The 26090-nt window shown below is 50.3% G+C and overlaps 2 protein-coding genes across 2 annotated transcripts in view; one reads left to right on the top strand and one right to left on the bottom strand.

Moving 5' to 3' along the window:
* Nucleotides 1-634: 634 nt before the first annotated feature.
* SHOX2 (SHOX homeobox 2) lies at nt 635-6560 on the bottom strand. The gene is made up of 5 exons (XM_068200159.1): nt 6101-6560; nt 4861-5069; nt 2462-2519; nt 2288-2376; nt 635-2205 (listed from the first exon to the last, which is right to left on the bottom strand). The coding sequence occupies exons 1-5, from the start codon at nt 6363-6365 to the stop codon at nt 1954-1956; spliced, it is 873 nt and encodes a 290-aa protein (XP_068056260.1). The 5' UTR covers nt 6366-6560; the 3' UTR covers nt 635-1953.
* Nucleotides 6561-8186: 1626 nt separating this feature from the next.
* Nucleotides 8187-26090, top strand: part of RSRC1 (arginine and serine rich coiled-coil 1) — a 103897-nt gene continuing 85993 nt past the window's right edge. Inside the window, exons 1-4 of the mRNA XM_068200160.1 lie at nt 8187-8277; nt 8786-8830; nt 9173-9367; nt 12255-12374. Coding sequence (XP_068056261.1) covers nt 9180-9367; nt 12255-12374 — 308 coding nt within the window. The 5' untranslated portion in view covers nt 8187-8277; nt 8786-8830; nt 9173-9179. The remainder of the gene's footprint in view (nt 8278-8785; nt 8831-9172; nt 9368-12254; nt 12375-26090) is intronic.

Genomic DNA, 26090 nt, shown 5'->3' on the forward strand with positions numbered 1-26090 from the left:
GAGAATCCCGGCGTGGGGGCAGCGGCCAGGCCGGAGCCCCGCGGGAGCGGCGGGCCGGGAGCGCTCGGTGGGCGCGGGCGCGGTGCGGGCTCCGCCGGGCGCGGTGCGGGCTCCGCCGGGCGCGGCCAGTCCCGGAGCCCCGATGCCGCCCTGGGAAAGATTCCGAGCCGTTCCGCTTTGCTCGCTTTTATTACCTGAGGGAACCTGACAGAACTCGTAAAGACACAATTGCTATAGAGCGTCCACCGGCCGGCTCGGCTGCCGCAGAAAAGCCCAACGCGAACGTCCCGGGCTGCGCAGCCGAAACTCGGGGAAAACTCACAGAAAGTGGAGGGGGAAAAAATGTTTAAAAAAGCTGCGCGGAGGCGAGCGGCGCTTCCTCGTCGTGCTGAGCGCTATCGGCGTGTCGCGACATCTATGGAGCAGAAAGAAACGTGCGAGATCTACAGGAGGTGAGAACACGGAAAAGAAAGAGCATCACCGCTGGCTGGACGCCGACAGTCCCGGCAGGGAGCTGGCACCGGCCCCCGAACCGTCCCCCCTTCAGTCAATAGGCAAAGTGTCTTAAATTCATTACTTGGCACTTATTGAAATTCGTGACGTCGAAAATGGATTAAAAAAGGTGAAGCAAACCTGAGTGAAACAAAATATATTGTACTGACAACAAATGCAATGAGATAACAGCATCTTGCTTTCTTTTTTTTTTTTCTCTTTTTTCTTTTTTAAATAACTTAAAATACACTAGAAAAAATATGGTCAATATAAATAATTCTGTTTTCATGGAGAACAAATAGATACAAAGCCCGTCCATACCAAAGTTCGCGTAGAAGAGCTTTCCCTCTGCCTTGGCAATAATCATGAGGGTCAGATGGCAAAATCTGGGATAACAATCACTGACCGCAGGGTACCCCAGGTTAAATAGCTATACGTCTCTCAAATAATAATAATAATAACCAAAAAAATCACAAGGTTACGTGAATAGATACACCTTTATGAGATAAAATGTAAATGTTTGACAGTCAACTATCAATTCACAAGTTATAGCCAAAATAAACTTTGTTCGTGTGTATCAACATATTTTACATGTACCCAGTACCTCTTATTGGAATTTGCCGTGGTGTCAAGTGGTGGTTGGGAATTAAATACTCTCTTTTTTTTATTCCTTTTCCTTTTTTTTCATTTACTTTTGCCCTCAGGACAGGAGAGACCCGGCAAAGGGAGGCAAACTCCGCTCTCCTGGCGCTTTCCGCTCCCTTTTATTTCAGAGGTGGGACAGCAAACGACCAACAAAGATTTGAGAGTGGAAAAGGTAGTGCTTGATCTGCCTCTCTCTGCCTGCTTCCCTCCAAGATTAAAGGAGAAAGAACCCAGCCACGTTTGTTTGTTTGCTTTTGTGGTTGTCTCGGTTTTTTTTTTTTTTTCTACTAAAGATGAGGGTGAAGTGCAAGTGAATCAAAGGACTCCATCAATGAAATACAAATACATGCAACCCGGAATGCTGCTGGAGGAAGTATCCCGGACAGTTTCCCATTAGAAATTCGCAGAGAAATCATTGTCTTTTTTTTTTTTTTAACTTTTTTTTTTTTTTCATTCGTCGTAGTCTTTCTTCTCTTTTTTTTTCTTTTTTTTTTTTTTTTTTTTTTTTTTTGTCGCTATTCCAGACGTGGTTGTTAAACTCAAGTACCTGATGCAACGTGAAAGGAGGCCCGCCTCTCTTATCAAATTTCTTGTATTAAAGTGAACTTCGCAGAAAAAGGTCAGTTTCAAAACCTGTGAACTTCCCAGCTGCGCGTCCTCTAATTCCTTAAATAAGTATATATCTCCCGTCCGTTTCTCCTCTCCCTCGTTTCTTTCCTTTTTCCTCTTTTTTTGACTCTTTTTTTCCTTTTTTTTCCCTTTTTTTTTTTTTGAAAAAAAAAAAAAAAGAAAAATAAAGCAGCAGCAGCAGCGCGGTCACAGCCCCAGGGCGGCGGCGTGTTTCTTGGCCTTCAGGCGCAGGTCGGCGATGCTGGAATTCTTGCTGGTGGTCTTGGCGGCGGCGGCGGCGGCCACCACGGAGGCGGCGGAGGCGGACTCGGCCAGGGTGGCCAGCGGGAGCCCGAAGGGGGGCGCGGGGAACATCATGTAGGGGGCGTGGGCCAGGTGCGGGTGCAGGTGATGGTGCGCGTGGGCCACGGCGCTGTCCAGCTGCAGCTGCGCCTGCACCTGCGGGCGACAAGCGCAGGGTGGCCCGTGTCACCCCCCCAGGGCCGCGCGGTCACCTCGCCACCCGCCCGAGCGCACTTGCCTGCTGGAAGGGCATCCTCAGCGCGCCCACGTTCACGTAGGGAGCCACCCGGCAGGCCTCGAACTGCGTGGCGGCTCCTATCAGCACCCCTGGGCGGGGGAACGGAGAGGTCAGCGCCGGGGGCCGCGGCCGGAGCCCCCCGCGCGGGCCCGCGGCGCGCCCCCGCCCCGCTACCTTTGTGCAGCTGGTTCTCCTGCTTGCGGCACTTGGCCCGGCGGTTCTGGAACCAAACCTGCGGGGAAGGCGAGCGGGACACGGGGTCACGGCCGCGCTCCTCGGCGGCACGCCGAGGAACCCGCCCGGAATAACAACAACAGCGGTAACGAGGACAATAACCCGGGAAACCCCCGCGGCCCCCACCCCGCAGACAAAGAGCCGCGGGTGCGCTCCGCTCCCCCCGCCCGGGCGGCCCCCGCTCCCCAGCTCCCAAAGGCGAAAGGGAAAGAGTCCGAACCCCCCGAAAATGGCCAAGCGCGGCGAGCACGCCCCAAGGAAATGATTTCCCGAGCCCCGGGTTCCTCTTTCCGCACCAGACTCCCAACAGGCTGAAATCGCCCTTGGTATCCACTGCTAACGGGCGGTAATGGCCTGAGAAGCTCGTGCTCATTAATAAATAAATTAATTAGCTTTATCTTACAGAAAAACTCAACAAGAACAGGGCTTTATGACTTTTTGTCTTCTGTTTTGTGGGGGGTGGAGGAGAATTGCAGTCCTAAAAGCTTCGCTACAAAGAAGTTTCGAATTTCTCTGTTCACTGGAGTGTAGCACAGAAGCGGAATAATTATCTCATTATCATAATAATTTAATTTGCCTGCACCGAAGAGGCTGCCCCGTTAGACGAGAACGTACTTTTAATATTGGAAATGGAATCGTTAAAATAAATTCCCAGCTTGGAGTTCTGCTGGCTTTGGGAAAGGAGGGAGGGAAAGGGGGAGAGCCGGTCTTAAAAGATCCCCGTTTTAACCCAGGGCTCCGCAGCGCATCCCAGCAGCCACATCGGCCAAGGAATCCTCTCCCCGCGCCAGAAAAATTGAAAAAAAATATAAAAATTGCATTTTTTTGAGGTCTAACTTTAAGAGACGAATATAAACGGGAATTCCTCCCGCCCTGTCATTTTCTCCAGCCAAGGAAAATCTGCCCAAGAGCCACGTTCGCCCTCAGCCTCCCGTGGAAACAAACGCGCCTTCCATAATTTACAAATTAGAGCAGATACGAGGCGAAATATTATTGAAAAGCGTTTTTTTTCCGGGAGGATTTCTAGGGAATAGGTTTAATCTATGTAAATCTCCAAAAGTTATTATGCACCCTGCGATTTGGCATCATGGGAGCGCGGATTATGCGCCGCCGCCGCCTCCTTTGTCGAGCACCTCCCTGCTCCATTTTCCACAGCCAACAACTTTTTGCCTTGGTTTTGTTAGGGTTTGGTGAACAGAAATAAGAAATAAATTTAAAAGCCATGAACAAACACAGTTAAAAACCAACCAACCAAAAAACCAACCGAGCAGCCAGAAAAAAAAAAATCCAAAAACAAAAACAAAAACAAAAAAAATAAAAAAAAGAGGGGGAGAAGAGAGGGAAAATGAAGACTTTTATTTTTTTTATTTCAATTTTTTTTTTTTTGTTTTTGTTCAGGCTCTGACAAAAGCTGCTCGTTTTGAGTTTTTCGGTTCCCCGTGCCGGCTCTGCCTCTGTCCTCACAACCCTACACGATGCAGGGGAACCCCCCAAGGACCGAGCGCATACTTGGGTGCAGATGGTGCCTGCGAGCACAAAGATTGAGGGGGAGTATCTGTTACAGCGATACTTTCCACCAGCTGCAGATGTTCGGGGCCTAAAACTTCTCCATGTGTTCCAGCAAATAATGACCATCATTTTCTCTTCTTTTATTTCCAGAGCGGAAATACACCGGAGCAGCTACATTTGTTCTCATTTGAGGGATCCCCTTCCTCCCCGCTCCCCAGCTCATCCCGACAAAACTCGCAGAAAGCAGCCCAGGAACCCGTTCGGAAAAAACTTTGGGAGGGTGCAAAGAGCAGGTTAAACCCAGAGAAGCCGCGGCTTCCCGGGAGGGCAGAAAGCTCAAAATAGTCTGGTTAATCCCAGACTTTCTGTATTTCATAAACCCGAACAAAGCGCCTCGCTCGATTTTCGTGCCGTTTCAACATTTAAGAACTACGAGGCGAAACGGGCAGAAAACACACGTATCATTGTTTCACTTGGCGGTGTCTAATTCAGCTTATGGTCGCGACATCCATGACGGGAATCGGTGTCCATGGATGAGCCGGGCAGCGGCACCGGGAGCGCAGCCCCGCCAGCCCCGGGAGCGGCTGCCGAGGCAGGGATGGAATAACGGCGGAGCTGGGATAAACCACGGCAGAACGAAGGGACGGGGACACAAATCCCGGGCAGGCAAAAACCCTGCGAGGCCGCTGGCAGATTTACCGGAGGAAGTTGGGAGCCGGGGAGCTGCCTCCTCTCCCTGGCACAAGGATGGGGCTCGTCCCCATCATCTCCCCGGCTCTTCCCGAGCTGCCCGTTCCCCCGAGCACCCGCACCCACGCAGCCCCGGCTACCTGCACCCTGGCCTCGGAGAGCCCCAGCCGCTGGCTCAGCTCCTCCCGCATGAACGCGTCCGGGTAGTGGGTCTCGTCGAAAAGCCTTTCCAGCTCGTTCAGCTGCTCCAGGGTGAAATTCGTCCGGCTCCTCCTCTGCTTGATTTTCGTCTGCCCTTCGTCTTCCATCGCTTTCGCATCCTCCTTGCGCTCCTTCAGCTCTGGGGACACTGGGCACGACACAGCAGTCAGAGCGGCGGGGCCGGGGGCACCGGGGCTCGCCCCGCTCCCGCCGCTCCCGGCGGCCGGGGGGAGGCGGACGGGAGCCCCCCGGGGCCGGGGCAGCCGGGAGCGGGGCCTGCGCGCCCGGGCCGCGCTAGGCCGCCTCGGCCGCTGCCGTTCCGGGCTCCGCCGCTGGCTCCGGTAACCGCTGCCGGGCGGAACGGGCTCCGCACCGAGCCCTCCCCTCCGGCCCCGCCGCGCCCCCGGGGGATGCGCAGCAACAGGTCCCCGGAGCCTCCGCCGGCCGCCGCGGCCCCTCCGCGCCCCGCGCCCCCGGGATCCGTTTCTCCTCGGTCAATTCTCGGCCGGAGACGCGCCCCGGGCCGGAGCGCGGGGCCCGCGCACCGACCCCCCGGGGCCGCCCGGCCGGCACGGCCCGGTCCCGCCGCGGCTCCCCGCCGCGCCGATCGCCTTATTGCAGGCATCCGACCAGAGATGCTCCGGGCGCTCCGCCGGTCCGAACAAAAGGGCGGCAGCGAGCCGCGGGTCCCCGCAGCCACGGGCACGGGCCCGGCCGCTTTCCGCAGCGCCCGAGAGCGGCGGGCGGCCCCGGTGCCGGCCCCGCGGTACCGCGCGGAACACCCGCGGGCGGATCTGCTGGAAGCCGCGGGGCCGAGCGTGGGCAGCGCGGCCCGGCTCCACGCGAGTCCGCGGAGCCGCGGGGGAACGAACGGGCCCGCGGGGCCGGGCTTTCGTTGGCGGCGCGGCTTCCCGTGGGATGCCGAACGGGAACAAGATCGCGTTCTGAGCAAGTTAAATCCGGGTTTAAACATTTTAATCTAAAAACTTCGAGGTCGGCCGCCGATCTCCCGCGGCTGGCAGAGCCCGGGCAGCCGCCCATCACCGCCGGGCGCAGCCTCCCCGCCAGCCCCCGTCCACCCGCGACCGCGGGCCGCTCCGCGCCTACCGACCCCGACGGGGGAAGGGGGGGAAGGGGAAAGGGAACAGGAGAAGGGGGAGCCCGCGGGGCCGCCGTTACCGTCGCTGAGCTTGGGGGTGGCCGCCTCGGCCGCTCTCTCGGCGGCGGCGTCGGGCTCCCGCGGCGGGGAGCGCCCGGCCGGCCGCGCCGCGGGGCTGCCCGTGTCCTCCCGGCCCGGCTCCGCCGCCGCCCCGCCGGGCTCCCGCGGGCCGCCGCCGCCGCGCAGGGGCCCGCTCTCCAGCACCTCGCGGTAGGTGATGAGCTCCTTCTTCTCCTTGGCTTTGGGATCAAACGACTTGGAGACAAACGCCGTCAGCTCCTCCATGGCTCAGGGGCGCGCTGCCCCGGCTCCCCGGGCGGGCATCCACGGGGCGGGGAGGCGGCGGCGGCGGCGGCGCCCCGGGCCGTGCCGAGCCGGGCCGGGCCGTGCCGCCCGACGTGCAGGGCTCCCGGGGTCTGATAGCGACGCCGCGATTGAAGTGGCACTATTTATACTTTGCAAAGCCGGCCCCTTGTTCCCGGCGAATTACCTCCCCTCGGAGCTCTGAATGGACCCCTTCCTTCCTCCCTTCCTTCCTCCCGTCCTCGCCGGTCGCCCGCCCGCCGCGGGGCACTGCGGCCACGGCACCGCCCGCCCGCCGCGCGCTGCGCCCTAATTAATTTAATTAGGCGCGGGACCGTGCGCGAGGTCCCGGGCGAGCGCGGCGCGGAGAGGGGCCGGGGCGGCGGGGGAGTGGCCACCGGGACGCGCGGGGGGGCGGCGGGGACGCGCAGGCTCCGCGCACCGCCCCGCGTGGGTCGGGTCAGCCCCGCAGCCCCGGGCACGGCGAACCGGAGCGGCCCCGGCCCCGAGAGACGCAAAAGTTCCTCCTTGGGCGCCCGAAGGCCCCGAAGAACCGAGGGGATAAATGACAGCGAGGGACGCGGCCGCGGAAGGAGCGGGCGCGCATCGCGGCGTCAGATTAGAGCCAAACACGCCAATATCGCTAATATTGTTTCCCTTTGTTTTTTTCAATCCCGCCGCGGAGCACTTTTGTCGACGGAGCTCGCCTCTTTCCCACCTTCGCTAAATTCTAATAAATTATTCAGAATTGTTTAACTCTTGCCTGCATATCGATTTTTCATTGACCTTTGGGGCGATGACTGCACATAACGGAGCGCTCATTCACCGGGGCAGCCTCGGTGCCCGGGGTGCCGTCGGGGTTTATTCCGGGCCGGTCACACGCGACCCTGTCGCGACAGGCAGCGAGTCCCGGTCCCCGCGCGCCAGGGGACGCGCGGGTGGCGCCGCCCGGGAGCCGCTCCCGCGGGGCGTTTTCGATCCCCGGGGCACCGGGCACCGGTGGGATTCGGTGGGACCGACCTCGCCGCGGCTGCCGACCGGCGGGGTGACCCTCACCGGCCCCTCCGCCCTGACATTTCGTTTATCCCCACGGGCGTTCCGCCCTTCCCGTGGCGGGGGGAGCGCGCGCTCGGGAGCCCGCGTTAAACGAACCGAATTCGGTAGGAAAATCGAATTAAGAGAAGCGATTCGATCGTTCTCTTGTCGTTGCCCGGCGGAGGCTCCGCCCGGCCCGGCGGGTCCCGGCTCGGTCCGTGCCCACCCGCGCCCGGCGCGCTCCGTCCCGCGGGCACGGCCGCGGTGCCCACGCCGCGCGTGGAGCGCTGCCGTCCGCCCGCGGGGGCGGCTCTCGGTGCCATAAAACCCCGAGCCTCCTTTAAATCTCCGGGACGGAACGAAAACCGCTCCGTGCCGCTGTCCCCGCGCGGCCCCGGTCACCCGCGGCGGGACACGGGGCGACCGGGACACGCCGTGCGCCCGTGGGTCGCCGCGTTGGTGGCCGTGTCGGGCACGGTGCGGACAGCGCTCCGCGGGCTCTGCACCCCCGTGGGCAGCGGGACCCCGACTCCGGGACCACCCACGCTCCCGTCCTGCCCGTCACCCGCGGCGTGTCACGCCGTGCGCCCGCGGGTCGCCGCGTTGGTGGCCGTGTCGGGCACGGTGCGGAGGGCGCTCCGTGGGCTCTGCACCCCCGTGGGCAGCGGGACCCCGGCCCGACCCCCGCCCGACCCCCGCCCGACCCCCGCCCGTCCCGCGTGGGCGCTCGCCGGCGCGCCGCATCGATGGCTCGGCGCTCGCTGTGGCCGCCTGGCCGCGCTCGGCGGTGGATTGGCGCTGCCTGCCCGCCGCCCCGGAAGGCGCTGGGCTCGAACCGGGGCCGCGGCGGCTCCGCCAGGTACGGGGGACAGGGGACACAGGGGACACAGGGGACACAGGGCCGGCACAGGGGGGCACTGGGGACATAGGCACACGGGACACGGCCGCTCCGGCCCCCGCAGGGCACGGCAGGCCGATCGGCTGTGCGCAGCGGCCGCGCGGCCTCCGGTGCGGGCGGCGCGGGCGGCGCGGGGGCACAGCCCCGGCGGAGCCCGCACGGGGGATCCCGGCTGCCGGAGGAGCCGGGGTGCGCAGGGTTTGGCCGCTGGGAAGGAGCCCCCGGAGCTGCCGGCGGTGGTGGCGGTGAGCGAGCTCCGGGAGCCCCCGGGGAAGTGCCGGTGCTCACGGGCCGGGCCCTGCTGGCTGCTGCCGCGTCCGCGTCTGCACCGGAACCGTGCCGGCGCAGATGCCGTGTCCAGAACGGGCCGTTCTCCGGGAGGATGTTCCCTTGAGCCCTGCGGCTCCGGGCGGTGCTCGGGAGGAGTGTGTGTGTCCTTAACGGTGAATTGTCCTTTGCTCCGCTCCAGGCGCTCCCCGGTGCATCAGGAGGCGCTGCCCCGCTGGCCTCAGGTGTGGGGTGGGCGAAGCTTTGGATGGAGGAGCTGAGCGAGCCGCACCCGTCTGTGCTGGGAAGAGGAGGAGCAGAGAAGGGATCGGAGCTGGGAAGGGGCTGGAGCCCCAGGAGCGGCTGAGGGAGCTGGGAAGGGGCTCGGCCTGGAGAAAAGGGGGCTCGGGGGGCCCTTGTGGCTCTGCAGAGCTCCGGCCAGGAGGGGACAGCCGGGGGGTCGGGCTGTGCTCCAGGGAACAGGGACAGGAGGCGAGGGAACGGCGCGTTTTGGTTTCCCGTAAGTACCAAGCAGCACGGGGCAGAGAGCAGCCCGTGTCACAGCTGGGCGTGTCTGGCTTCTGTGCAGGTCGGAGATGGGCCGGCGCTCCTCGGACACGGAGGAGGAGGGCAGGAGCAGGAGGAAGAAGAAGCACCGGCGGCGCTCCTCCTCCAGCAGCTCCTCGGGCAGCCGCGCCCACAGCCGCAAGAAGTCCGGCCGGAAATCCAGGTCCAGGTCGCGCTCCCGGGATCTCCCGTCCTGGTCCCATTCCTATGAGAAAAGGTGCATTTGTAGGGGTTCTTGGAACGGAGCTCTTTCCAGCAGGAAACTGGAAGGGTTTGGGGCCCGTGGGTTGGGATTTTAAGGCACAGATTGTTCTGAGCCTCTGGAGATGTGAAGCTGTTTTCATTGTGTCAAAGCAAAACCCCAAACCCACCACCATGACCAGGAGTGCCCACACCTCCTTCCCCCCAGGAGAACAGAGCAGGGAATGTGCAGATCCAAAGGGAACTTCTGCTTTAAACCAGGGAAACCCCAGGAGGTAAAATAACTCTTCCTTTCTTCTCCCAGCAGAGACATGTCCCTCTGCCCCAGGGTGTCCCAAGCTCATCCAGCCTGGCCTTGGGCACTGCCAGGGATCCAGGGGCAGCCCCAGCTGCTCTGGAATTCCCAGCCCAGCCAGGAATTCCCAATTCCCAATATCCCATCCATCCCTGCCCCTGGCAGTGGGAGCCATTCCCTGGGTCCTGTCCCCCATCCCTTGTCCCCAGTCCCTCTCCAGCTCTCCTGGAGCCCCTTCAGGCCCTGGCAGGGCTCTGAGCTCTCCCTGGAGCTGCTCCTCTCCAGGTGAGCACCCCCAGGTGTCCCAGCCTGGCTCCAGAGGGGCTCCAGCCCTGTAGCATTTCTGTGCCTCCATCCTGGATGTCTCAGTCTGGCTTGTTCTGATGAATTTGTTGGGAGGTGGAGCTGGAGAACTCTCCTGGTGTCCAGCTGCCCTGGGAGTCCAGGAGGAAATGCTCCTGCCAGACCTTTCTGGAGTGGCTGCAGGGTGTGCTGAGGAGGCACCTCAGGGGTTCATTCCCAGCCCTTTCTCCTGCTCCTGCTGGGATCTCCACCCTCCCCAGGGCCAGGGCAGGGAGCCTGGGCTCTGAGGCCAGCCCCGAGCACCTTGGGTCCAGCACGGCTCCAGGGAACCCAGAGGGGCCGGGGCTGCAGGGACCCCAGAGTGACCCAGGGCTCTGCTTTTGGGATCCTGCCTTTGCCCTTGGGCAGGCCATCGCTCCTGGCAGTTCAGGCCCTGTTCCATGTTGGCTTTATCCCTGACCCTCAGGAATCAAAGGCATCCGTTTCGGGAATTCCTGTCCCTCATCCAGCAGGAGCGACCCAGCCCTGTTCTTCAGCATTAACCTCTGTATCCTGTCCAGCGTTCCAGCTCCTGCAGCCCCTTCCCCTCCTGCTGGAGAATCGCTGAGCACATCCTGAATTCCATGATTGTTTAATTTTATAGATGCAATTAATATCTCATAACATACTGTAATATAACACAACATACCATAACATACCATAATATACCACAATATACCATAATATCATATCATATAACATACTGTAATCTAACATAGCATACCATAATATAATATAATAATATAATATAATATAATATAATATAATATAATATAATATAATATAATATAATATAATATAATATAATATAATATAATATAATATAATATAATATAATATAATATAATATAATATAATTAATATAATATAATATAAATTTTTACATTTTAATATTCATCACATGCAAAGGCCAAAAATAGGGAGGATTGTAATTGTTAATCTGTTAACTCTTAGGAAATGGGGAGGAAGCGTTAAGATTTTGATTTCATTTGGATTTTGGGTTTAATATCTTTTCTTTCACCTTTCTACTTGGCGTAGAAGAATTTATTCTGTGAATAGACAAAACTGGGAGGGAGGGGAAAATGAAGAGACCCTTTTGATTTCTGATTGGACTCAGGAGGGAACTGCCCTTAAATGAACTCAAATGAAATAAATTAACACTGATTAACTGATTACTGCTAATAGTAGTTGAGGACCCCACCCAAACTTCATTTTTTGTCTGGGATGTGGATTTTGGAGGATCAGCTCTTTAGGGCAGCAGTGGCCCTGTGTATGTGAGCTCCTTGTTATGGGGGAATAGTGGGATTTGAGGCTTCTGGAACACCCTATAAACCCCCCAAGTCTGTATGCGTTTCTCAGGAATTGTTGGGGGTTTGTTCCTGCTTTTGGGGGTTTTTGGGCAGTGCCACACTCACCCCTGGCTGTGTTTGCTCAGGAATCCTTGGGGGTTTGTCCATGTTTTTGGGGTCAGTGCCAGCCTTACCCCTGGCTGTGTTTTCTCAGTGATTGCTGGGGTTTGTCCCTGTGTTTGGGCACTGCTATCCTCAGTCCTGGCTCTGTTTTCTCAGGAATTGTTTGGGGAGCAGTGCCATGCTCCCTCTGGCTCTGTTTGCTCAGGAATCCTTGGGGGTTTGTCATGTTTTTTTGGGCAGGGCCATGCTCCCCGTGGCTGTGTTTTCTGATGGCTCCTTGGGGCTGTGTTGCTGTTTTGGGGGTTTTTGGGCAGTTCAGCCTCACCCCTGTTCTGTTTTCTGATGGCTCCTTGGGGCTGTGTTGCTGTTTTGGGGTTTTTTGGGCAGCTCAGCCTCACCCCTGTTCTGTTTTCTGATGGCTCCTTGGGGCTGTGTTGCTGTTTTGGGGGTTTTTGGGCAGTTCAGCCTCACCCCTGTTCTGTTTTCTGATGGCTCCTTGGGGCTGTGTTGCTGTTTTGGGGGTTTTTGGGCAGTTCAGCCTCACCCCTGTTCTGTTTTCTGATGGCTCCTTGGGGCTGTGTTGCTGTTTTGGGGGTTTTTGGGCAGCTCAGCCTCACCCCTGCTCTGTTTTCTGATGGCTCCTTGGGGCTGTGTTGCTGTTTTGGGGGTTTTTGGGCAGTTCTGCCTCACCCCTGCTCTGTTTTCTGATGGCTCCTTGGGGCTGTGTTGCTGTTTTGGGGGTTTTTGGGCAGTTCTGCCTCACCCCTGGCTGTGTTTTCTGATGGCTCCTTGGGGCTGTGTTGCTGTTTTGGGGGTTTTTGGGCAGTTCAGCCTCACCCCTGGCTCTGTTGCAGGCGCAGACACAGATCCAGCAGCAGCTCTTCCTACGGCTCCAGGAGGAAGCGCAGCCGCTCCAGGGGCAGAGGCAAATCCTACAGATCCCAAAGGTCCAGGTCAAAGAGCAGAACCAGGAGGTAAGAGTCTCCCCTAGGGAAAAAAAAAAAAAAAAAAAACCAGTAGTATTTTACTGGCAAAACATTGCTGGAAAATCCTGCCATAATTACTGAGCTTGGCAGAAATGGGAATAACTGCTGCAGGTGATGGTTTAAACCACACATCCCTGGAAATTCCTCATTTGGGGTCTCTGGGGTGCTTGCCACACACTAAATCTTTCAGTTACTCTGGTGAAACTGTTTTGAAGATACCTATTTTGCATTTGATTCAAGCAAAGAAACAAATAGGGGCTCTTGGTGTCATACAATTATTTGAAAATGTCTCGTGGATGTTTTTCCTTGCTTCCTGCTTTCCATAATTCCCACACGTAACGTTGGCTCCCTGAAGTTCAGAATGAACAGACTTTTCTCACCTGTGTTCTTCTTGGACAAGAATGAGTCTTTAGTTATGCAATCTTTTATTAATATTTAAGGATGTCTGCAGTGAAAGTTTGCATGCATTGGTTTGTGACAAACAAATATTTCGCAATTTAAATATTTAAAATCTTAGCCACACGTTGCAAAAGGTATTATAAAGTCTGCTTTTCTTCTTTAATTAAAAGATGCTCAGGTTGTGTTTGTGTGTGTTTTTCAATTAAGAGGTTTAACTGAAGTTTATCCTGGATACCAGGTTTCCCATTAGCATCTTCTATTGATTTTAAATTAATTATTGAGTGGATCAGGCAGATCAAAGCTGTTTGGGTACATATTGAAAATCTTCAGCCAGGTGATTTTATGTGCCTGCACTGAGAATTTGTTGAACCTTTTGTCTCCAGAATTTGTTAAACCAGGAGAGCTGTTGCCTCTAAATGTTGAAAAATTCTTGTGGAAAGATGTGAATATTCCCCTTTCTCTTCTTTGTGCTGTGTCATGACTTATTCCCAGCTGCTCATTGTTGAGTTGCTTGGGCCCTTTATTGCTGCAGTGCCTTTGTAGTAGAAATTTGATTATTTAGAGTTAGAAATAAATTTAGAAATTAAACTGCCTGATCCTGCCTGATCTCTCTTGGAGTATCCTCTCCATCTGAGCTGTGCAGGTATTCCTGTGAATGTCCACTTTTTTGCTAAGAAAATCAGTTTGAACCCACAGAAATGTCAGAAGAACGAGGTGAAAGGGAAGGGTTTTCACATACTCAGTGTTAGGAAGTGTGATAAACTGATTTAAAATGTTTTTTATTATAATAAAGCAATATATAATAAATCACAGGCCTCATTAGCTGTGGTTTAATGGTCATAAAATAATATGTGATAATTATAAATTGCAGCTCTCACTAGCTGTGGTTTAGTGGCCATCTTTTCTGGGGGATTTGATTTTAATCATGGTTACAGTATATGGAAATTAGGTGCCTAAAAACTTGAAAAACCTGGCTACTGCTAGAAAATGTATTAAGTAGCTGATGTATCAGGTGTTTTATATGTCAGGTATTTTATGTATTAAATATCTGATGTGTCAAGCATTTCATGTCTTGAGTGTGCAGCCCTAGAGGGGTAGAGCTGCACATTCCTTTAAATGCTGGTCCTGTTCACTCCCACAGAGGGAAAATATGGATAGACAACATCCTAAATGATCCTACAAGAGTCCAAAAGGCTAAAGTTAAACCCAACAGGACTTTATTCCACCCTTTATTGTAATTTTTCCCAGTCTGCTGTAGTGTGGCACTGAGCAGCTCTGCATTAATCTGATTTTGGGGAGTTAAATCTTGGTTTAGCACAAAGCTGCTACTCCAGGCCTGTGTTTGCCCCGCTTGTCAGTGCTGAGCTCTTGCAGTGATGCCAAATAATCCCTTTTCTGCCTCAAAATCACTCAGCCCAGGGGCTCACCAGCTTTCCAAGGAGTTTAGGATTCCTCAGGCTGGAAAAGAGATTGTGGGGGAGAGAGGCAATGTGATGGAGGGGTAGAAAAAATAAACCTACAAATAAAAGTGGTGGGAAAAGGGGGTTCAGGATTGAGGGCTCCCCATCTCTGCCTGTGCACCACCTGGGGCAGGTGTGACAATGTTTGTCCTGGAAAATGTGTGTGTTTATAGTGCTGCCATGGCATTCTCACGAATTCCAGCTGTAATTCCTGATTTTTTTTTTTTTTTTTTTTGTTCAGAGTGGGACAATTTACTTTCCAATGGTTTTTCAAGGTAAATCCTGGAGAAACCTCTTGTAAATAATTAATAAAATGATCCAGAGGAGCTCAGGCAGCCCCTGGTGTTCCTGTGGGGAGGAATGGGTTATCCAGGGGAATATTCCTGGGCATCTCCAACTTCTGCGTTGCCAGGGAGGGAGGAAAAGCTGCTGCCCCACCTGGAAAGGGGAGATCAGCCCTGGGTTTGTACCCTCCTGCTGCACCCCTGGAGCATTATCCCCTTCAGGAGGCCAGCAAATGCCATTTTTAAGTTTTGTTTTGTTTCATTTATTAGGAGTCTGCCTCTAGAAAATTACCTTCCTGTAGGAAGTTCAGGTCTGTTACGTGGTCTCTTTAAATGCCTGGAATTGTTTTTGGTGTAAATCATGCAGGTGGCACAGATTCTGTACCCTGTAACATCTTTTCTCCCCACAATCCTCTTTTAATTTGTTTTTCAAGGTAGTGAAGGTGGTGTTAAAAGTAATGTATTTTTGTAATAACTTCTCTAACACAGGTGTTTTATTGGAGCAGATGATTTACAGCTCTCCAGCAGTGCAAGTTTTACTTTGAAAAGTTGGATTTTTATAATGACATCTGCAAGATGTTTTGAATAGGTGTTGTTTGTAACCTAAACTGATTTCTTGTACTTTATTGGAGGAGATAACAAAACTTGTGCATATTGTGATTATTTTATTTTAGTTGCATTTTTAGGGTGAAAGAAGTGGGACTTCCCAGTATTGCTTTTTTTGAGAAAATAAGAAAACTTGTGCATATTATGATTATCCTATTTTAGATGCATTTTTAGAGTTAAAAAAGTAGAGCTTCCCAATAATAGTTGTGTTTTATTTGAGAAGCTAAAGAAACCTGTGCATGTGTTGGCTATTTTATTCTAGATGCAGTTTTTAGGGTGAAAGAAGTGGAGCTTCCCAGTAGTGGTTGTGTTTGATTTGAGAAGATAAGAAAACTTGTGCATATTATAATTATCCTGTTTGAGATGCATTTTAAAAGTCAAAAAAAGTGGAGCTTCCCAGTACTGCTATAAATTCCAAGCTGTCCTCCAGTGAGGGAGTACAATGCAAATACGACTTAATAAGATCACAAACTGAATTTCAGCAGAAACAACCAAGATTTACATTAAATTAGGAATTTTAAAACCGATTTAGTTTGTTTTACTGAGCATTTGCTTAATAACATTTCGCCTCCTCACAATCTTTTTAAAGCCAATAATTCGTCTGCGAAGCGCAGGCACATCCTCCTGTGGAAAAATTGGAAGCAACAGCTCCCTCTCTGCAGCCACGCATCCAGAGCTGGGAAGGAATATTTCAGCTCCACAGAATTTAATAAATCATCCCATTTCCTAATTTGATCATATTAGATGCTGATGTGGAAGGAGCATTTCAAATAGCAGCTCCTCATTAATATACATCAGGCTGGGGAATAGCAGGGAATACTTATGGAGGGATGTCACAGTTCCTGTTCCTTAGTTTACTAAGTGGAACAGGTTGATGTGATCCTGGGTGTTATTTGTCACTGTCTTGCTAAAATGGTTTGGGTCGAGTTATGGAGTCCAGGAAGACGGCGGCTGATAAATCAAAAGTGGATTGAGTGGACAGCAGGCAGTGATTGATACCGTGACAGGATATGAAGAAAGGAATCTTGATAGGAGCATGCCCGATATTGAATATGAGAAGGAAAATGGCCCTGGAGTATGGATATTATTCAAGGAAATGAGAATAATAATATCATCTTGAAATTATTGCTGGGTGAAGATTAGGAGAGTTCTTATTAGAATATTCTGCTGCTGTGGCATGCAGGAGCTCGGCTCCTGCAGGATTCTGGGCTGGATGGAACCCTGGGAATATTGGGAGAGCTTCCCCTGCAATTGTTCTGCCAGTTAATCACATACAAAATACTCTGCAGCAGAACTTACAGCACAAATCTTCTAATTCACGGAGCTTTAAGTAGAATTAACCAAAAAATGTTGACCTTTATTCCCTGATTTCAGCCACTCCTGGAGCTGCCTGTGAATATGCAAGTTTGCTTTATTGTCTGCCAAATGTCTTTGGCTTTTCCCATTATGTTAAACTGCAAACTGCTGCCTTGAAATATCTTTAATGCACTTCAACTTAAAAATCAACACAAAACCAGCAAGTGCATCTGTACATATTGAAGAAGAAAAAAAAGATTATGTGGGAAGTAATCCTGCCTGGGGAGCTGATCCTCGGCAGCGGGGCTGAAGGAGGTGTTGGATCAGGTTTTACATCTTATTTCTTTACCATTCCTCCGGTCTAATTGACTTCACGTGGCAGAGTGTGCAGGGTATTGCATCCAGGGGCAGGGCAGCTGCTGCTCAGGGCTGCCTTTGGAATAGGTTTGGGTTTGGGGATGCAGAAGCAGCTGCCGTTATCCCAGCAGCGTGAGCTGGAATTAACCTGGGTTCAGCCCTCCCAGCCTGGCAGAGTTCTTTGTGTTTAGCAGTTAATTTGTGCTGTTTAAAACCAGGGTCCTCAAGTGCAGTGCGAAGAGTCATTAAATAACTGATAGTGAAACCCCACTGGTTATGGATTTTTGGGGTCTTGGGGAATTTTCCTTTTTAATCCCTTCTTAAAAAAATTGCTGTTATATATTTTATTGAGGGGTTGATACTGCACAGTTTGTAAGACTTTTTAAAGATGATATCACTGAATGCTTTTGTATTTGTGTTACTGGTACCTGTCTTCAGTTCATCTCCTTTTTTCCATGCAGTTATTTTAGTGTGGGATTAAAGTGCTGGAGTCTTTCCACATTAAAACCTGGCCTATCACACCTCACAGCTGATAAGAACTAGTGGATCAAGACACAATTTGTAGTAATTTTGTCTGTCTGTCCTGCTCAGCACACGCTGGTGGAGAGCTTTTCATGGATTACAGAGCAGGGGCTTCACTATGAAAACTTCAGGAGGGATTTCCTCAAACAGCATTGGCCTAAAAGGAAAATAAAGCTTTTTAGGAGAGGAAATTAAAAGGGATGGACGCTTTGAGTGGACAGCAGATACATAAAGAGTAAAATTGTGATGGACCTGGAGAGTTTGTGGAGGAGCAGGAGGATGTAGAGGAGAGGTTGGTTAAAAAAAAGAATGGAATGTCTCCAGTGGTGGGCAAAGACCCGCTGTAGTGGTGTGGAGTTGGGCTGATTTTTAGGGGTGTTGAGGTGTGAATTTCAGGCTGCTGCAGCTGTGGGATTAGAGCTGGTGATGTTCCAGGTGGGAGCAGAGGCGTGGCCGTGGGACTGAGCGCTGGCACAGCTGGGGCCGTTCAGGGACAGGACAAGCTGGGGACAAAGGGACGGCTTCTGGGCTGGCCGTGCAGCAGCTGGCTCTGCTGGGAGGGTGGCACTGGGCAGCCAGGGCCCTTCTGCTGCAGGACACCAGGGGTGAGCAGGGCTGGGCTCACAGGGACACAGCTGTGCCCTCTGCAGCTGGGAAAACCCTTTGGCAATGCCAAAGGAGGAGTTCTCCAAAGAGAGGCAGACAGGTGTCCTGGCAGAAATCAAGCAGGGCTGTTTAATTAGAACATTGCTTTTGAAATTCCAAGCCATTCCATGCTTCTGTAATTTTATTCTTGTCATTAATTCTTAGGATTGCTTAATTTTTTGCCTAGTTGTAGCCACTGGAGTTACTATTCCTTTCAAGTATTGATCTGCAGCTTAGCATGTTTTTTTTTCCCCTGTCCTTGCTCCTCAAGTTAAACCACTCAGGTGCAATTATGTGAGGAATCAGTGTAAATATTACATGTTCCTCTCTCTTTTTACTGCTGGGAAAGTTTTAAGCCTTTGGTCCATTAGCAAATAGATTTAATTAAGATATTGCAGCATTTCTTTCATGGAACTTCAAATAAAAGCTTGGGGCAGGAAGGTGGAATTGACATTACTGAGTGTGATCCTGCTGATGGTAATGTCAGCTCATGTTTATTTTTCCCCCAATAAATCCAACCCTGCAGTTTTTATTTAGGATCTTGTTGCCTTCCAGGTTGTATCAGCACCAGCCTCTAAAAATATCTTTTTTGTTGCAATAAGTGACTTTTTCAAGAGGAATGATCAGTTTCTGTCTGTGGCTGCCCAGGAAAGGCCCAGAGGTGGAGCAGGAGCAGTGGAGATATCCTGGGGCAGCAGGCACTGCCGAGCTCGTTGCCCACCCTTAATTGACCACTTTGGGAAATTAAACTTCACAAGGCAATGCCAAGGGCCCTCCAGTTATCAATAAAGCCACAGAGCTGCGAGTGACAGCTGCTTTGATGCTTTTCATTGGTATAAAACCAAGAAAAGGAGCCTTAAAAAAGCTCTGAATACATAAGTGCTGTTCACTTGGAGCTCAGGCTCGGGTCTGATTCCATGGAAAGCTGGTTTTTGTGCAGCCCAGGTGCTGGGTGCACACTGTGTTTAAAGCAGAGCTCATCATTGCTCTAGAACCTCTCCTTCCTCCCTTTGGAAAAAGGTTGTTGGGTTTTCTTAGTGCTTCAGTTTTCTGTTAGGAAAAGGAACTCCCCTTAGTGAGGAGTTGCCTTTTTGATTTCAGTGTGTCTGCATTCTAAACCACTATGTATTTTAACTCTTTTTTTAAATTCTCTTTTTTCTCTGCTACCAAAGCTCTGGCCATGAAATAGAATCTGTTTTTTCTTTGCTGCAGTGCTCATGTTTCTCGAGGCAGCCCTGCAAAAGCAGATGTCTTAAGGGTGCCCTGGTAATCCAAGACCCTCTTTGCTCTGTACAGTGTTGCTCATTTCCAGGCTTCATTTCCAGGAGTGATTTTTCCCACCATGAAACACTAAATAGAAGAATTTATTAGTAAAAATTTACTTTTTATTCCCATCTTTCACTCTTTCTAATTTTGATAATGTACAGCAGGAACAGAATCTGGTTAAAATGGTGAAGGCAAAAAATGTGGATTTCTGCCAAGGAAGTGATATGGAGAGGTTGTGTGGAGTGATAGAGCAAGGGGGAGTGAATTCCCACTGCCAGAGGGGAGAGCTGGATGGGATTTTGGAAGGAATTGTTCCCTGGGAGGGTGAGGAGGGGCTGGGCTGGGATTTCCAGAGCAGCTGTGGTGCCCCTGGGTCCCTGGCAGTGCCCAAGGCCAGGCTGGACAGGGCTTGGAGCACCTGGGGCAGCAGGAGGTGTCCCTGCCGTGGATGTGGATGAGCTTTAAGGTCCCTGCCAGCCCAAAGCATCCCCTGATTCTCTGTGAGCCAGCATCCATGCCCTGGAATCCTTTGCTGCCAGTTTTTTCTGGCATTCCAGGCATTGCTCCTTAGCAGGACGTGGCTGCATGTGGGCAGGGCAGTCACTGCTGCAGGCAGGGTTTGGGGACCTTTGTCACAAACCTTATCCCGTAAAAATCCGTCTTCCTCTGGGATCCGGCTTGGTGCCGTTCCCAAAGTGTGCTCTGGGAGTGAGTTCATGATTAATCTGATTAAAGCTCTGCTGTCCTGCCACTCCCTGGCTGTCCTTTCATCCTTTGTGCTGCTGCTTCTCCTCCCACATCTGAGCTCCTGAGCTTTACGTTTTCCCAGTTTCCAACACTGAGGCTCCCAAAAATTCCAGGGTAAGATGTAGAGCTGATAATTTATCTGCTCCTAGTGCAGCTTTCTTGGCATCAAACCTCAGCCATGGCAAAGCTGCACTGGACTTCAGCGATTCCAGGTTTTCCCAAGCTGGGATGTTCTAGGAAGAAGAGGTTCCCAAAAGAAATGGGATAATTGCAGGCATGTGCAGAGCTTTTGTCCTTTTGCTGTTAAAATAGAGTATGAATAATTCTCTGAACAAAATATTTCATGTTAAATATGGCTGAGGGTAATGAAAAGATGGGAAAACTTGGATTTGTTTTTGCATGGTGTAACTGAAGACAAGTGTATTAGATAATGTATATTTAAAAACTGAAATCTAGAAAGATGTGGGAATTTGGTATCTATACCATAATTGTAAGTAATGATTGTATTCCTGTAGAATTTTGAGTCTAAGTTTTCTGCAGAATTCCTACATGCAAAGCCCCAAAACCCTGGGAAATGTGTTTCAATGGGGAGTTTCCTTATCCATGGGTATTACTGTAAGATATTCTCCAGTTGTGTTTTTTATTGGATCATATCCATATCTCTGAGGAGGGCAACCTCTCAATGAATTTAGAGGGTCAGGTCATGCTCAGCTCAAATAAATGATGTAAATTCTGGTTGTAATTCTGTACCACAGATTTATATCCTAGAAATGAAGGCAAGGCCAGCAGCATGGGTTTATTATTTTTAAGTCTGTATAAACTCTTAGATATCTATTTTTCCTCCATGGTTTTTGGTTCTCTTCTATGGAAGCATGCAGGGATAAACTGAATTATGATAGAATTTAAATTAATGTGTGGCACAGCACTGAAAAGCTGTTCCCAGACTATATCAAAAAGAGATGCTAAAAGTTTTCCTGTTAAAGCTCTGAGCTTCTTGATTGGAGAATGGGTGGAAAAAAAAAGCAAAGCCTTTTCCTATTTTTCTCCTATATAGTCTTCTTGAAGTTCTTCCAAATTAGATTTTAAATGCCAATTAGGAGGTTGAATATACTAAAATAAAAGCAAATACAACCAAAATGGCCTCACCTTATGGCTAGTTAGGCTTTTTCTCTCAAAAGCAGAACCTTTGCTCTGAGCATGGCTTTGAGAAAGATATTCAGCTTAATGAACACATTAATTAGAACCATAACTATTTATAAGATAATTAGAAACGAAGCACGGTAAACTGGGCTTTTCCTGCAATTAATGGAGGATTAATTACTGGAGGTAATGAAGTGGATTTTTAAATGCATTAAGGTGAAGTACAGAGATGTGCAAGGCTTTGTGATAGTTGCATAATTATTCCAGGCTGTTTGAGCAGAGCTCGTATGAGCTCGCTAATAAGCATCATTGCATCATTATGTATGCACTTAAAAAGACTTACCACCAAAATGACTGCCTAATTATTTCTAATTGGCAGGACTCTGTGTAGTCATTGAGCTGTTTGTAGCCATTTTAAGGTTCATTTAACTATCCTTGGGGCCATGTGATAGATGGAAAAAAGCTCCTGCTCCGTGCTGGCCTTGGCTGGCGCCGTTAATCAGTTTTGGTGGGCTCCAGTTTGAAATGCATTTGCTCCTGCAGAGGTCAAAACCTGAAGTAGTCCAAGCAAAGTTTGGCTTTTTGAAGCCACTTGACTGTATTCATTAGCAATTAGTAAAATAATTGTGTCTGTGGCTGTGTTTGGATTTCTGTCGGGCCGGGTGTGCTTTCATCGCCGCCCTTCTTACGGCGCATCAGCTTCCCAGGAATCCAGAGCTTCTTCCCAGAGCCCCTTCAGCAGCCTCAGTGCATGCCTTGTGTTCAGCACCTTCATCAGTCCCTTGTCCCTGGGGCAGCTCCCAGCATTTCAGCCCCAGCAGCTCCCCACTGCTTCCCGAGGGGAAGTTTGTGCCCCGCGACGAGGCAGGGCACCTCCGAGGAGCCAGGGCTGGGCGTGGGGAGAGGGAGCCAGGAGCAGCAAACCCTGCTGCTTGCCAGGGCTTGGGAGCTGGGGGCATCCGTTCCCAAGCTGCTGACAGCTCTGATATCCGAGGGCATCTCCCAGCAGCAGGAACCATCCCGGATCGGTGTTGGGTCGGCAGGAATTCCGTTGGAAACGTCGTGGCTCCCCTCTGCAAGCAGAGAGGGGAAAACCTCTCCTGTTGGGAGAGGGTGGAATCAGTCTGGGGGGGTCTTGTCTCCCCAGCTCTGTGGGGCTGAGCGTGGCATCCCGTTAGGAGAGCGCCTGGGAAGGGGCTGGGTGTAATCACAACCATCTGCAGGGCACTGTGAGCTACAGGAGCCACTCGTGCAGCTCAGGGAAACACGGGCAGCAAACCGCAGCCTGAGAAGAGAAAGGTCAGCAGTGCCACTTTGGCCAAAAAAATGGGGTTTGAGGGCTTTAATATTAATGCAGAACCCAAACAATTATTGTGGTTAAAGTGTAAGGTTGATTAAAAAGAGTTATGAATTAGAAAGGAGCCAAAATGTCATTTATTCATGAGATATTGGTTCAAATAACAGATATTGGTTCAAATAAAAGATAAAGGATTAAAGCAAATGAATTGTGGCAGTGTAAACTAAAATAAAAACAGATCCTTGAGGAGAACTGCGGAGTTGTTTCAATTTTTTTAAAACTGGTTTAATTGTGAGACTTCTCTAAGGGTAGTATTTTGATTACTCTGTAAGCAAATATTCAATACAGGAAAATGATGTAAAATACAAATAGTCTTTCTTATTCATTAGGAATTTTATTTTACGGAGTCCCATCAAATATGGGACATGTGATGGACATTGCTCTGTAGATGATCAGAACGAGGAAATGCATTTTAGAGTGAAACTGCTGTTTTAATTACATCCATATAATATGGAAAATGGGAAATTAAATTAAATTAACTTAGACTTTCAGTGAAAATGGTACCCACTTCCTCAGAGGGTGATGGTGGGAGGATGGGTTGTTCCTCAGCCCTTGGCTGAAAGGAGCATTGGAAATGTGGATGTTGTGGATCAGGCAGCAGGATGAAGCCAGAGCTGGAGCATTCTGGTGGCTCTAAAATACCTGAATTCTGGGGTGTTCCCTCCCTTCAGCCACGTGAAAAGATGGAATTCTCTGAATAATCCACTGATGCCTTGCTCAGAGCATCGCTCCTGGTGACTGGAGCTGGAGGTGGGGGAACAAAGCCATGGGGTTTGTGGGGAGTCCCAGCTCTGGGGTGAAGGATTCTTGGAATGGTTTCAGCTCACCCAGGGAGTGGTGGCACCCCGGTGGCCTGTGGTCACTCGGTGAGCCTCAGGTGATGGGGACAGGGAAGGGCTGGCTGGGATGGAGCTCTTTGCCCTCTGCAGCATCCAGGAGTATCCAGAAGAGAAATGCCAGAGACTTGGAGCTTGGTCAGCAGCAGGAACCAGTAAGTGAGGGAGAAAAAGTTGGAGAAACATGAAAAATACATCAGTAAAAAAACCCCAAATACACAGCAGTAACACCTGGGGACACCAGTGACTCCCAGAGGGGTGTCAGACACGTTTCCCTTGGTTAGTACGTTGGTAACTCAAGGTAAATTACACATTTCAGTTCTAAAATCCCACTGTGTTCCTATTCCCTCCCCTCCAACATCCCCAGGATGGTGTTAATGGTGTCAGTTAACACCACGGTGGTGTCAATCTTCCCAGAGTTGTGGGGATAGAATTGTGGAAGGTTTTGAGTGACACAACAGGTACTGGTTTATTTTTGGAATTGCTCAACTGCCTGGTTTGGGTGATATTCTCAGTGATGGAAACAATTCAGTTTTCATTTTAATTCTTGCCTTCAGGTCTGGAAATGCAGATGAGTGTGGTCCATAAGAGCTGCTGCAGACAGGAACCTGTCACAATTTCCTGGGTTAGCTGTGGCTTTGTGAGGCTCTTTTGTGTTTTAAACAAAAAGCAGAGCTTGGAAGAAAGTTCTGTGGGACCCTTCTTTAAACAAAGCCTAGCTGTGTACAAATCACATCATAATTCACCTTTATTCCCCATTTAAATTAGCACTGACACCAAGCAGTTTGTGCTCAGCATCATCAGCTGATCAGAACAGTCAGAACACATTTTGAAATATAACAATTAAGTACTTCTGTTGCTTTATGTACTTTTTTTAAAACAATCCAGATTTTGTTGTTCCTCTCTTTCTGGTGTGGTTTATGTGACAGTATTTTATGTAACTATTGCACATTCCACGAGGAAAACACTAATTTTTACAATAGTAAATGAAATATTCAGAGTTTCTTCCCTGGAGTTTTTAATTAGCCATAAGAATTGGGCTTTGGCAGGGACAGGGCAGGGTTAGAGGTGGTAACTCCCGGAAAAGGAGATTTTGGGGCTGATAAAGGTGGCAGCTCTGTGGTCTTCAGCAGTCTGCAGGAATGGAGCTGTTCAGTTTTCACCCAGGGGAATTTAAAACCAGCCCCTGCTTACCTCTGTCTGCTCTGTGTTTGTTACATGCAAAATATTTAAAGGGAGATGCATCCAGCTTGCATGGAAATTAGGAAATTATCCCTGTGTTTATAGAGTGTGCACTGGAAAATAGACACAAAATATCCAAACTCTTTATGTTATGTTGTCCCTCCACAGGATTTTGGGTGGATGGTGTGAAATATTTTTCCTTTTCTTGTGTGTTTCTAAAGCCTTTTCATGTCTTAATTTTTGGAGTCCAGTTATAGCAATTTTCATTAAAAATGTTAAGTTTATTTTGTTTTTATTTTGGGAAAATGAGATATTCTAAAAACCTATATTCCTCATAAACATGGTAAAAAGTACAGGTGGAATACCTTAATTTCTTTTTACATCTCATAAAATTTAAACCTCAACCTGTCTGGTTATCACTCTCTGGATTAAAGAAAAAAAATTGCCTTTTTTCAAAGCTGTGAGCACAGAGAATGGGTTCATTTGTTTTACTCAGGAAAAGGCAGAGACACAGCTTTTCATCCAGGTGTTATTATTTGTGGTGTTTGTGGTCATTATGAATCCAGTCAGTCTCAATATTCCCAGTCTTCCAAATTAGGTATTTATTTCTAGGAAATGCCTTAATCCTGTCTTTAAGGCATTTTTTCTTTGCCTTTTAAACAGTGTTGCAGTGTTGAAGGATGAGGAATAGTCAGGATTTTTCCCTGTTGTTTCAATTTTTGCTCTGTGCTGGTGCCACTTGGAGACTTCAGTTGCCAGTGCTGGTGCTGCATGACCTAAATTGGGATTTTTGGGTTTTTGTGCAGTTTCTGAGAGCAGGTGTGTGAGCTGATTTCAAATATCTGTTTAGGTAATTCCCTTCAGCTGTCTAATAACAATTTGGGGATGTGAGGACACACAACTATTACAGAGTCTTTAAGCTCAGACCGTCACTGGGGCCTCAGTCTTGGAGGTTTTATGATCCCAAAACCTGAGCTATTGGGTTTGTCCCAGCCAGACAGAGGAGCAGTGTTTACCTGTAATTAATGTGAGCTGAGGCACAGGGGAAGTGGAAAATCTCAACCTGAAAATCTCTCCTGTCTGTCCCTTAACATTATACCATAATATCAGAGGTGTTGTCAAATTTACAACAAATAATTGCCTGGGTCGTGATTCCATCTGGAAAATGACTTGGAGCCTTTTCCCTGGCTCTGGGATCCATCCAGGGCAGATGCAGAGGCACTCATGCCTGCACGAGGCAGAGAGGAATAACCTGGGCTGTTGGTCCAGAGTCCTGCTAGAAAGCTGCACCTTTGTTTTTTCAAATAGATTCCAGCTGTTTGGAGAAGGGAATAACTCCACGTGCTTGGAAGAATTAATTGCAAGGCCTGATGGATCTGCTTGCTCATAGAATATGGGGCTCATTTGTTGCTGTAGAATTCAAGTTTTCCCCTTTTTTTTTTTTTTTTTTTTTTTTTTTTTTTTTTTTTTTTTGAGAAAATATAAAATGTCTTTCCTCCAGGATCGCAGCATTTAAACTTTCATTCAGCCCATTTTTTTCCTGGTTGCTTTTCCTCAGCCTAAGCAGGGGAAGTTCTGGGGTTTGGTTGGGAGAGGAAGGAAATTCC

The sequence above is a fragment of the Anomalospiza imberbis genome, chromosome 10, assembly GCF_031753505.1.
Source record: "Anomalospiza imberbis isolate Cuckoo-Finch-1a 21T00152 chromosome 10, ASM3175350v1, whole genome shotgun sequence".
Taxonomy (NCBI): domain Eukaryota; kingdom Metazoa; phylum Chordata; class Aves; order Passeriformes; family Viduidae; genus Anomalospiza; species Anomalospiza imberbis.